The sequence below is a fragment of the Hoplias malabaricus genome, chromosome 3, assembly GCF_029633855.1.
Source record: "Hoplias malabaricus isolate fHopMal1 chromosome 3, fHopMal1.hap1, whole genome shotgun sequence".
Classification (NCBI taxonomy): Eukaryota; Metazoa; Chordata; class Actinopteri; order Characiformes; family Erythrinidae; genus Hoplias; species Hoplias malabaricus.
In genome coordinates this window covers 8,519,702-8,532,227 of record NC_089802.1, presented here as the reverse complement: position 1 = coordinate 8,532,227, position 12,526 = coordinate 8,519,702, and the positions used below count along the sequence as shown (strand labels likewise).

The 12,526-nt window shown below is 40.5% G+C and overlaps 2 protein-coding genes across 5 annotated transcripts in view; both read right to left on the bottom strand.

Moving 5' to 3' along the window:
• usp54b (ubiquitin specific peptidase 54b) overlaps nucleotides 1–2,768 on the bottom strand; it is a 113,754-nt gene extending 110,986 nt beyond the window's left edge. For all 3 annotated transcript variants that reach the window (XM_066665008.1, XM_066665009.1, XM_066665011.1), the window contains exon 1: nucleotides 2,631–2,768. The gene's annotated coding sequence lies outside the window, so the exon portion shown is untranslated. The remainder of the gene's footprint in view (nucleotides 1–2,630) is intronic.
• Nucleotides 2,769–3,845: 1,077 nt separating this feature from the next.
• myoz1b (myozenin 1b) lies at nucleotides 3,846–12,156 on the bottom strand. Of its 2 annotated transcripts, none has more exons than XM_066666432.1 (6): nucleotides 12,012–12,156; nucleotides 10,090–10,189; nucleotides 6,477–6,640; nucleotides 5,701–5,785; nucleotides 5,365–5,542; nucleotides 3,846–4,573 (listed from the first exon to the last, which is right to left on the bottom strand). In XM_066666432.1, exons 2-6 carry the CDS (start codon nucleotides 10,175–10,177, stop codon nucleotides 4,336–4,338), a joined length of 753 nt encoding a protein of 250 aa, XP_066522529.1. In that variant the 5' UTR covers nucleotides 10,178–10,189; nucleotides 12,012–12,156; the 3' UTR covers nucleotides 3,846–4,335. The 2 variants fall into 2 exon arrangements, with proteins under 2 accessions (XP_066522529.1, XP_066522530.1); XM_066666433.1 differs by having other exon boundaries at nucleotides 5,365–5,539.
• Nucleotides 12,157–12,526: the final 370 nt, after the last annotated feature.

Sequence of the window (12,526 nt, the reverse complement as noted above, 5' to 3'; positions counted from 1 at the left end):
ACCATGTCTGGCTTAAGACACATGACCACTTCGCTCCTCCGTCTCAGCGAACACCACTGAGTGATTCAACTCAGCCCCTGAGAAGATATACAATCACACAAGCTGATAAAAATCCAATCGTTCTCTTTTCCCCTCTCAGCTGTAAACACTTTGAGTGATGGCCCAGGAGAGGGGGTTTAAAATGGCCCCACAATAATGTTGGGTAAAAACTCTGACCTGAACCACAAGACCAATTCAGCCAGCTCTCCGAGAGCTCCTTATTTCATTTTGCTCATGCCGTGACGGCTCGTTGGAGCGACGAGCGATGCTTCACTGATGACCTCCCCACGGCCCACTGCCTAACTCAAAAAAAGCACACAGGGCTTTTAACAGGCCTCGGCAGCTTTGGTCAGGCCAACTCCAATGTGGGCCACAAACAAAACCAACAGCCACAATAAACACAGCACTTGTACTAATGAGGCTACAGATTACTCCATGTTCTCCCTCTGTCTGCGTGGGTTTCCTCCGGGGTCTCCAGGTTCCTCTCACAGCCCAAAAACATGGAGGTCTTGGCTACTCAAACATAAAAACATCCTGATGTGAATGAATGAGTGTGTATGTGAATGAACGTCCAGGGTGAAGCCCCCAGTGCCTGTTGCCGTCCACCAGGTGGACAGCAGTTGTTGGTTGAGTACAAAAACAGGTAATAACAACAAAAAAAGTTTCAGAGTGTTCAAATAAATATAATTACATGTATTCAAGAATTTGCCACATTTCTATATGATTATGCCAATGTAAGCACATTTGTGACATTAATAATATTAGGACCTTTCTTTTCTGGCCAGAGTTGGCCAATGTTCTATTTTGTTTACTGTGTGTAACATTAGGGCGGCACGGTGGCGCAGCAGGTAGTGTCGCAGTCACGCAGCTCCAGGGACCTGGAGGTTGTGGGTTCGATTCCCGCTCTGGGTGACTGTCTGTGAGGAGTTGGTGTGTTCTCCATGTGACTGCGTGGGTTTCCTCCGGGTGCTCTGGTTTCCTCCCACAGTCCAAAAACACACGTTGGTAGGTGGATTGGTGACTCAAAAGTGTGAGTGAATGTGTGTGTTGCCTGTGAAGGACTGGCGCACCCTCCAGGGTGTATTCCTGCCTTGTGCCCAATGATTCCAGGTAGGCTCTGGACCCACCGCGACCCTGAACTGGATAAGGGCTTACAGATAATGAATGAATATGTAACATTATGAATTTCAGCGTACATTAAATAATGAACCTGTCCTGTGTGGCTTATTATATGATGTAAGAAATTATTGAATGTTTTCTGGGCCCCTACAAAAACATCATTGCAAGTTTAAAGTCTGTTTTAAGGGTGTTTCAGAGATGTCATTTTGTTAACTGTGCTGTAAATAAATCTGTCTGTTTTTGCTGCAAAATGCGGAATCAAAGGCTCTACGTTTCAAAAATATGTAATTCAAATAATTTTATTTGTAATAATAACTCCAGAGCCTTAATAAACAATAAAAACAAAAGCTTTTCCACTAGAGATACAAGGTTTTGCACCCCACATTAGATTAAATTAATTAACTAAAAATTCATTTTGTTTGGATTTAAAATTAAACTGCTATCATATTATTTTTATATTATTATTAATAATAACAATATTCAAGCAGAACTTCAGAAGTTATTACTTGTGTTTACATTCCAAATAACCAAAATATTATAACAATAATAACAGTCTAACAATAACACCCTACCTGTTCATCATCAGGTTCATCTCCGACACCTTGTTTTCTATGCTCTTCCTATGAATCCACTTTTATAATGTGTGCTGTTTTAGAAGCAAAAAATGAAAATTATCTTTACCTAAAATTCCCTTAACCTCTTAGAATTTTTTGTCACTGTCTTACTGTGTCATGACCTCCATCTTACTGGCCTCTCCATACTGTGTCTCATACATAAAGCAGTCCAGGCTGAAGTCAGCAACTCTGTTCAAATGACAGCTGGTTCCTCTCCTAAGTTCGTCGTCATTAGTCAGAGAGAAGTCTCATATGAGGCACACGTTCATTAACTTCCATAACTTTCCAACTGAATTTTCTCAAACTTCTCTTTTACTGCTGCCTCTGAGAACTTTAGGAAGCTGTAGAGAGTGATAGGACTTTTTTCTACACACTGCTCAAGCTGACCGGCCACTTGGGACAAAGGATGCTGAGCGTGACTATGCATTTGTGCACCGCAGAAGAGAGGAGAGGAGAGGAGAGGAGAGGAGAGGAGAGGAGAGGAGATATAAGGATATCAGAGGAAAAGAAGAGAGGGATGAGTTACATAGGGGAGAAGACAGGCGAGAGAAAAGGTAAAAGAGAAAGAAGAAAGAGGAGACGAGAATAAGAGAGAAGAGAAGAGAAGAGAAGAGAAGAGAAGAGAAGAGAAGAGAGGCCCGCGCCACTCACAAAGCACTGGATTCTGTAACAGACCGAGGATCAAACCGCTGTAGATCAAACGCATCACATGGAACATCTGGAGCGTTGAATGGAATGGAAGTTGCTCGCTCTCGCTCTCTCTCTCTATCTCTCTCCCTCTCTCTCTCTCCCCCCCCCTTCCGCCGCTCCACGCCTTCTCTCGCCTCTAGCGAAGTTACAGAAGAAGCGCACACTCACCTTTACGCCCTTCTCCAGATGCGCACTCTCCGGCCAGATGTACTCTCGTGCCGCTAGCCGAGCGGAACCCGGGAGAAACCTGCGCTGCACATTCCCAAACATCCAACAGCAGAAGCAGCAGCGCCAGCGCCATCCAACGGTTACGCGCCGAGCTCTCGCGAGAACGAGCATGTTTTTTCAGCTTTATTGGTCCGTACCAGTCTGACATCATGGCACGCGCTCTGCACTGACACCTAGCCGAATGTACGAGAACTGCGCGCGAGGCCATTACGTAATCAGTCCTTTTCTCCCTGTGCTCAGCTGTGGGGAACAGAAATGTAGTAAATATCCCCTTAACTGCGCTGTTTCCTTTCAGAAGCAACTTTTAGATGTACTTATATAGAGCCTAAAAGTGAAAGATATGTTTCTGAAAGAATACATACAATTACTAAGTGCACAGAGTATGGACAAATATTTGTGGGCAAATCTGCATTTTGTTTTGAAATTAAGGTTGTTAAAAGGTTACAGTATCCTGCAGTAACAGCGTCTTCTCTTCTGGAAAGGCTGTACACTATGCACTGAACCATTGATGTGAGAATCTGATTGCATGCATGGATATTAGCGAGGTCAGGTACTGATTTTGGATGATTAGCAGCATCACTCCAGAAAATGCAATTCCACTGTCCCACAGCCCAGTGAAAGGGGGCTTTACGCTCCTTTAATTGATGCTTGTTCGTTCATGTGCAGCTACACCATACAAGATGGGATTTTCCAACTGAATGTCTGTGTCTAGGAGCTTCCGTCTGTACAGCGTACCTATATGTGTGTGTGTTTTTACACTGTGTGGACCTTTGAACACAGTAACCACAGTCCCTCTGTTTCGTAAACTGTAAATAAATAAATGAATAAATAAGGACGCTGAGGATTAGAAGCCTGCTGGGTTTAGTGGACTGATTTAGTGTGTAATGTGCTTTTAGATGGTGAAAGGCAACATCAAAAAGGCCTTTCCTGTCAGTCTGAGCAGTGACCTTTGTGGACAGTTGCGTGCACAGCCATACAAATATCTGTTATACACTGTAACTGATTTTATTCATCACTCCTCAGTTATGGATAAACAGAACAACTAAAGAGACATAACAGGATTTATTTTTGTCTAATCTGTCTAGCCCCTTGCCATGTGGTGGCCATGGTTGTCACAAGAAGATTTCATTACAGTGAATGAAGCATAATGTGTCCTGCAGACCTAAAGACAGCTATGTGTAATCATGCTGTGATGGCTTTCCATCTGTGAAAACAGCAAATGGCACAGGAAAGGATTAAAACATGGAAGCTAACTTGGATTGTGTTGTTTATTTCATTGCATACTCTTCTTTCATTTTCATTTCATATCACTCTATATCCCATGCAAATACAGATACTTCTGTGACAGCTCTTTATCTATTAGCTGGATATGTGAGTGCACCTGGTCCCTACAGAATAAGCAGGTGCGTGTGTGCGTGTACATGATGCACTACAGCTCTCTGAACAAAATCTAGTGTCTCCTTAATGGTAATCTTTCAGGAGACAGAAAATAAATAATTCACCATTTAATTTCAACATATCTGGCATGGTCAAACTGTGCCATAAAATTACCAAAATGGAGAGACAGCTTTGATGTTCAGGTGTATTTGTGTGTTTATTCAGGAGAATGTACATATATTTGGACTGTTGCACGATAACAGAGTCCTCAGAGGTCGTCTGTCTCTCCATCGAAGGGAACGGTCTCCAAAATATCCATGTGGATGTGGCTGGGCCCCTCGTTACACACCCAGCCAATGGGCGTGCGGTTGAAGGAAGGTCGGGAGTCAATGTTGCAATGAAGCGCAGGCACCGGCTCCAGATCCTCAGGGGTCGCCTTGACATCAGGGACCTCGAAGGTCAGCATGCGAGACACCTTGTCAAACCCACCAAAGGGCTGAGCTGTCCTGTAAAACCAAGTGAGTTACTGTAATGACACTGGATACATGTGACTGGGGCCAGTGTGTAAACTCAGAGAGGCTGTGTTCAATTAATTCAAGAAAATACTGCATTTTGGCGTGGGTGCTGAAAGGTATAATGGAAGTGACTGATATTAGACAGATAAATTAATTTCAAAGTAAATTACAAAGCAATATTTGATGATATATTTACTAAGCGCAGAACATACAATAGTAAATAACCTTTGTTTATTAAATGTACTGCATCTTTAACCATGCAGGCATATACATTTCTTAAAATATCTAGTGCAGTTGGTCTAAAAAAGGGCAAAAATTCTGGATATAAGCATCAGCTCCAAATTCTGTATTCTGTATTACTGGAGCCCTATCACAGGTCATCACATTCACACACTCACTCACACACCCACATCTTTGTTTCTTTATTAAAACAGAGTTATTTCAATAGGACTCATTTTTCCTAGTACATACACTTGTAAGTAACCAAAGGAAACAGCGTCTTTAAAGCAATATTTCTGATCATTACTACCATCAAACTGATTGGTAATGTACCACAACCCTGAACTGGTCTCACTCATTATAATGAGTGTTACAGGCGATGAATGAATGGCTAGTAAAAATATATTTTGGCTCGTTAGTCTAGGTCATCATAAATGTAATGAAACTGTGCGTGTTCCAAACTTTTAGCCTTTCAGTCTTTATTTTTGGCATTTTTTAGCGGTCACATGTTTCGTGGTCACATTTTCATGCATACCCGTGTTTACTGAATCAGTGTAACTTACCTGTTGAAACTCTTATACTGGGGCAGGTCCTCATGCATATGAGGGCCCGGCATTTGCGGTTTCATGGTGGCTTGGAGCTCTTTGTCATCTTTCATGGCACGTTCCCATGGCGACACATATGTCTTAACATACTCACGCCTCCTTTTTTGCTTCTCTGCCTCAGGATCTACTTCCTCTGCTGACGATGACCATGATGGAAAATAAGAGTTCAGAGCCTCAAGGTAAAATATATGACACATAATGGCCTCCAAATAACCTTATACAGCCTATACACACTTGTCTGTCTACTGGTCATTCTGCGAAGCACTGAATGGACAGGTCTTGGTTATGCTGTACCTTGTGGTGGCTTTGGTTTGGGGGCAGGAACAGGTGGAGCGGTCACTTCGGCCCCTAGAGAGGGCACCAGTGTCTGGAGGTTTTGCTGGACAGTGAGAAAACACAGGGTAAATCAGTATGCCACACCAGTCACATATAACTCAAACAGAGATTCATTTTTTTTAAATGATTTTGTGCCATTGGCAGTCATTATGATCACTCTCTTAAAAAAAAAGATTCTTAACTAAGTACTTAACTAGTTCTTAAGTTAGTTAAGAAAAGATTCTTAACTAACTTAATTAAATATATGGTTCTATGAAAATATTTCATTTATAAGGAATCCATTAATTTTGTTGGGCGGCACAGTGGCGCAGCAGGTAGTGTCGCATTCACACAGTTCAGGGTCGTGGTGGGTCCAGAGCCTACCTGGAATCATTGGGCGCAAGGCAGGAATACACCCTGGAGGGGGCGCCAGTCCTTTACAGGGCAACACACACACTCACTCACACCTACGAACACTTTTGAGTCGCCAATCCACCTACCATCGTGTGTGTTTTTGGACTGTGGGAGGAAACTGGAGCACCCGGAGGAAACCCATGCGGACACGGGGAGAACACACCAAACTCCTCACAGACAGTCACCCGGAGTGGGATTCGAACCCACAACCTCCAGGTCCCTGGAGCTGTGTGACTGAATGCTGTGTAATGAACATTACTCTCAATTTAAAATTCAAATTCAGCTTTCTTTTTCTATAGTGATGTTCTTTTCAGTGATACTTTCCTATCTCTCATCCTCACCAGGTTCTCATCACTAATGATGAACTTATCCACTCTCTGCTGCCTCATCTGGAACATCTTGGAGCCTTTTCCCTTCATAAGAGACAGTTCTTCCAGCATCACTTCTTTTGGGCTCTTAATCTTGGTCCCCAGGTCCAGTTCTGTGACCTCTGCTTCTACCTCCTCTGGAAATGTTAAAAGAAAAATCAGACATGAATACAGCCAAACAACAATTGCATTTTATAATCAGTTAGGTCCTTTGTGTCCTTTCGGTAAGCAAAACAGCTCACTAGGTATGACCCAGAAGCTACAATGGTCACTGAGAGTCTGGTCCAGACCGCACAATAAACTCCAGAGATGTGAGTTTAAATACACTCCAGATTTCACAAAAAGCTTTTAGTGCTTACCGATTTTCAAAATAAAAGATATATTTTCTATTTTACAGGATGGAAGGCACATTTCTATGCCATTAATCATAAAAAGCTCTCTTCATTCGTTCTTCTGTTTGATATCAACCATAAACCCTGGAGTGGAGCCACAGCTGATGTCAAAGAGAAGGATGCTGTGCTGAGTGCTGCTTGCATTACATCATAAATCAGGCTTTTGGACCTGCAATAGCTGTTTGTGTGTGTGTGTGTGGGTGGGTGGGTGTGTGTGTGCATGTGTGTGAATATACAGTATGTATACACATTAATGCATGATTTCCATTTCGTACTTCATTCTTCATGCTTTGCTTTACACATATTACTGTATATTTATGATTGGTTATATATACAGAAACTTATCATGTTGCCCTTCTGCAAATTATTCTCACTTGGGAATGCACACAGCCTGTTTGATTAATTGTATTTACTCTTGTAACCACATAATCCTGATTTGGAAACCAAATGCCTGCTACGTATCTGTTAGTGCGCATACTGAGTATACTGTATGTTTCTGAGGGTTCTGCTATTTTTTTTATTTTTTTGCAAGCCCTCTAAAACTGTTTATTAACTGGTAAAATGAAGATTGACTTTAAAATATTTGCCCCAGAACTCTATTTTAGAAGATTCCTATGTGTCCTAAGATTCCTAAAATCTCTGGTTAGAAAGATCCCTACGGTGAGACAAATTGCTATTTAAAAACTGGCTCAGTTATCTACAGGGATGAATATTCAGTTTGCTTCTTGTTTTCCCCATTTCCTTCAAATAAAAACAAAGATAGGTGTCAGTGAGTGAGTTAGTGAGGAAGTGAGTTACAGGCCTTTTGCATATGGTGTTTTACATATAGAAGTTTTAATGAGGTCAGTGTAAATAAAGCACAAAATTTATTTCCAAACTTTTGGGACACTATGCAAAATGGTAATAAAAAACAGAATGCAGTCATGCATATGTCATTTAAACCTTTTTTTGTTTTGTTTTGTTTTGAAAAATATATGACCATTTTGAAGTTGGTGCCAGCAACAAATTTTTTAAAAAGTAGAAAAGTCCTGTGGTCCCCCAAATCAGCATTTTTAATTATTTTTTTTTTAGAACTCATGGATGTTTCAAAGGCCAGCATCTGTGATGTTATGGGGTTACATTATTGCACATGTAAACCGTTTGGAGCAGGATGCCGTCATGCAGGTCTTGTATATTTCAGGGAAAGCCTTGCTTACTTTAGACAGACAATATCAGCATATCTGCATTCTACATGTATTACATCAGCATTGTCTCATAAATAAAGAGAGATAACTAAACTAGTTCAGATCCACTGAAAACATTTGGTGCATTATGAAATCAAAATGGAGATGTGAAATGTTCAGCAGCTAAAACGTAAGAATGAGAAAACATTTCACTTCCAACAGCAATTGGTCTCCTCAGTTCCAAAACTTTTACAGAGTGCTGTTAAAAGAAGAGATGATTACAACATTCCAGTAACCCAATTTTTTTTAAACATACATCAAATTGAAAATGATTTTGCACAGCATCCCAAACCTTTAACATTTCTGTTTTTAAATGAAATGTTAACATTTCTGTAGGGATTTGACTGTATTCAGAAATAAGAACATTACTGAGGTCAGATACTGATGCTGAATGATACAGTGATACATCTTCCTGGAAGGTCTCTGCTTAGTAGTCATAATCTGACTGTTAATTTCAGCAGCAGTGAAAGGGGAGCTGTGTGCTGACAATGAAGGAGCGGACATGTTGTCCTGTAAACAGACAAGTCATTATGAACGCTTTGCCTGGCAGATGAAGTGGGAGCATGCAATTGGATTAATCAGTTTCCGCATACACTTATGTCACACTCACACAGAGTTGCTCATTAGAGGACAGCAGTGGAGTCAAAAACATACACAAATGCACACACACACACACACACACACACACACACTGACAGCCAATCTTGGAGATCCTCTTAGTGTAGGATAATTAGGCAGGTATACACCTTACATAAACACCTATCATATGCCTTGATTTTGCTATGCTAATGATGATGCTAATGACCTTAACAAGGCTTGGAGCATGTTATCCTACTGTATTCTGACAGTTGTTTTTTTTCTTTCATTGTTTTATTATATCTCTATGTTCAACATTCAGCTACATCTGATTCACACAACTTTCTGGCAAACAAATCACTGTACAAGAGAAGAATACGCTAATTATTTATTTATCCATTATAGTTCGACTTGGGGGACCTTGCTGCGTGGATGCTGTAGTAGCTGTGAGCGTGATTTGGTTATTAACATAAAAACAGAGCTATGTCAAAGGCAGTAAAATTATGTGACATGCATAGACAGCTCAGTAATCAGAAATACAAGAGTGAGTTTTCAGAAAGATTTCACCAATTGCTTTGCAAGTTCATTCATAGGTGAAAGAAATTACAGTGAAAGGCAGCGTGCTTTACTTGAGTATATTTTAAGTACATAAACTATCTATGATATAGTTTTGCCTTGTTTTACCTTGGTCAAAATTAAGAGTTAATCTTAATTAAGAGATATATCATGTAGGTGGGTGATGACAAATGTACAGGTAGATCATTTTTATAACATACTAACATTAAAGCTGATACTGTACTTGGCTGAGCCTAGAGTTTATCAACAACCCTACCACGAAGGACAAGTACATGCCTCATATTAAGTTCCAGACCGATGGAACATTTGTCTGAGTGTTCTACATAGAGGACTTACACCTCAGAGAACTAGCTGTGCTCTACACAGTGTTTGAGAAGGCCAGCTGACTTCCTGTAACGCAAGAGCTGGTCTTAAGGAGATGCTAATACATTCAGTATATAATAAATAACTTGTGCAGTGTTTTGCTGCACATAATTAGAATGCTCAAGCATTTTCTGACCTACTCCCTTTGTGATGTCTCTGTGTCATAGTGATCAGATATATTTTTAATACTTGCTTCATCATCTGGTCATCTATATTTTGAGAATTCAGACAGATTTCTTAAGAATGAAGAAACATGTAGCTTGAGTATCAGCATGACTCAATACGTCTGTAAGTGTATAACTGTTATTGAGTATCCATTTTTACTAATTATTACACTAATTACTCACCATCTGTCCCTATTGTCATTATTTGAACATTTAATGATGAATTGATTTACATAAATGATCCAGAAATAAGACGTTGTACATGAACATATATTAAAGGAGTAGTACTGACCGTGTTGTGTGACGCTGGAGAAGTCCGTGATGATTTTGGTGGTCTTTATCCTCTTGTTTGGAGGTGCGGGAGTTCCAGACAGAGGCATCTTTACTGAAGCCTGATGGTATACACAGATCAGGTCACCATGTTCATAAGAATCCTACTTCTCTTTATGTAAATAAACACCAGTTAAGCACTTAAAGAAACAATCAGTAATTTTACAACTAAATGTAGCAGGCAATATTTATAAAAGAAAATGAGACATGGACATGAGACTAAGTATCAAAAGTCCTTAATGAAAATTTTTTTTTACTTTCCATAGAGCATAAATGCCATATTTTAACAGGTCAAGCATGATCTCTGACACATCCAGACCACTAGGTGTCAGTATATTGCCTTTGTTTTGCCATGTCAATTAGTATCACTATATAACATTCATTCATTCATTCATTCATTATCTGTAAGCGCTTATCCAGTTCAGGGTCGCGGTGGGTCCAGAGCCTACCTGGAATCATTGGGCGCAAGGTGGGAATACACCCTGGAGGGGGCGCCAGTCCTTGTAACAAGGCAACACAGACACACTCACACATTCACTCACACACTCACACCTATGGACACTTTTGAGTCGCCAATCCACCTACCAACGTGTGTTTTTGGACTGTGGGAGGAAACCGGAGCACCCGGAGGAAACCCACACGGACACAGGGAGACTATATAACATGTTGTTGCAAATGTTTTAATGCACTTATGCTATGTCCTGTTCTTTTCTTGTGCATATTTCTTTTTTTGTATCCGTACTTGCCCATTTATCTGCAAGTGTTTTGGAAATGGAACATATTTGGAACAGCTTACTGCTGTAATAAACTTAAACTTTTTCATGTCATTGATATGGCATCTAAAAAACATCAACAAATATCAAACAAATATTCCAACTTAACAACTCATTCTGCTACTAAAAATGCAGCTGTTTAATACGGACTTAAACATTTCTTATTAAATAATTGTGAGAATTCATAGGGTGTGATAGACTGGGGGTAATCCATGCTACAAGTTAGTAACTCAATCATCACCAGTTATTTCTGGCTACATTTAAAACAGCAGGTACAGTTACAGGTCCTGAATTCTCCTTCTAACAAAGTACACCCCCGTAAAGCTCAGAAAAAAGCAATCTTTTTTCAGTGTAAAATGGGAAGAGCATTTTTATATCAGAAAGCCAAAGGAATGGCTTAAAAATGTCTCTTGTTGCAGTCAGGAGATTTCTATTTGAGCAAACTAAATAAATCCACTGCCAGCAGAAGAGTGTGTCTGTCTCAGCAAATTCCTCAAATGTCCTGCGCCTCCACACCAGGGCATCTGCAAAATGACTGTCCACTATTCAAAAGGCCATGCTACAAAATGCCTTGCTGTTGAATTTCTTATACTGAACAAGTGCGATTCATAAAAGCAATGAAAATGCTGACATTTAATCAGCAGTCAATAGGCAGATTCCATTTGTCCACATTAGAGTACAGGCCTGGTGGGGGTGGGGGCGTTAACAGAGCCTTAGTTAGTGAATTAGTTTAATGAGCAGTAAAATCATAGCTTTCTAAATGATCCAAAGGCAGAATACATCTATTCATAAAAGAATGACAAGAGATAATATGTTTCCAATCTGAATCCTTCCCAGAAAATTCCAAATTTCTTCATGTCATAGCAGTGATTTATGATATTGGAGCTTGAAGCACTGAAAGCATGCCACAGACCTCAGTTCAAAGGCAGCAAATCTTGTCCATATTTTGGGCTGAACAGTGGAAAGCGGAATGAATCAACCCAAGCCCCTTTTGCATGTCAGTCAAAGCCAAGCTTAAGAGCTCATTACATAACTTTGCTTTTATCACCCTGAGTTTGGCATTTGTTGCCGGCACATAACGCGCTGCCCTGGCACCATCTCCCCCTCTTACCTAACACAACAGAATCCTCCAGGAAGAAAATAAAGTTAAATTAAAGTTTTAACAAAAATCCCAGAAAAAGCTGCTTCTGAATAAATCCAAATCCTTGGTTCTGGCAGGTCCCTGGGTTCCTGAGCTGTTGGCTGCTGCTGTCCCCTACAAGCCACACAGAGTGAGAGCAGAGCAGCAATTGGGGTGGCAGTGGGGTTTTGTAAGGGGGGCTTCAGTATGGTACAAAGAGCTTAGGCAAAGAGCTGGGGCAATGGTGAGAGAGATACTTTTCTTTGCAGATGCTTCTCTGGCCTATATATAGAATGGTGGAGAGCAAGAAGTTTTGAGAGTGGCCCCACATGAGGAATGAGAGACAGAAGTCTTCACTCTCAGACATATTCTCCCTCTCTCACTTTTTGATGCAAGTGTTTTATTTAAAAAATATGTGATTAATAGAAATAAATGTGTTAAGCAGGTAAAATGTTCCCTATGTGAGGAATAAATGGAAGTGGGGTGGGGGAGGGGCTAATAGCCAG

Coding starts and splice junctions, on each gene's coding strand:
- myoz1b (XM_066666432.1), bottom strand. CDS start 10,177: ATGCCTCTGTCTGGAACTCCCGCACCTCCAAACAAGAGGATAAAGACC. Junction 6,641..10,089: donor CTCCAGCGTCACACAACACG/GTCAGTACTACT, acceptor TAACATTTCCAG/AGGAGGTAGAAGCAGAGGTC. Junction 5,786..6,476: donor TCATTAGTGATGAGAACCTG/GTGAGGATGAGA, acceptor CTCACTGTCCAG/CAAAACCTCCAGACACTGGT.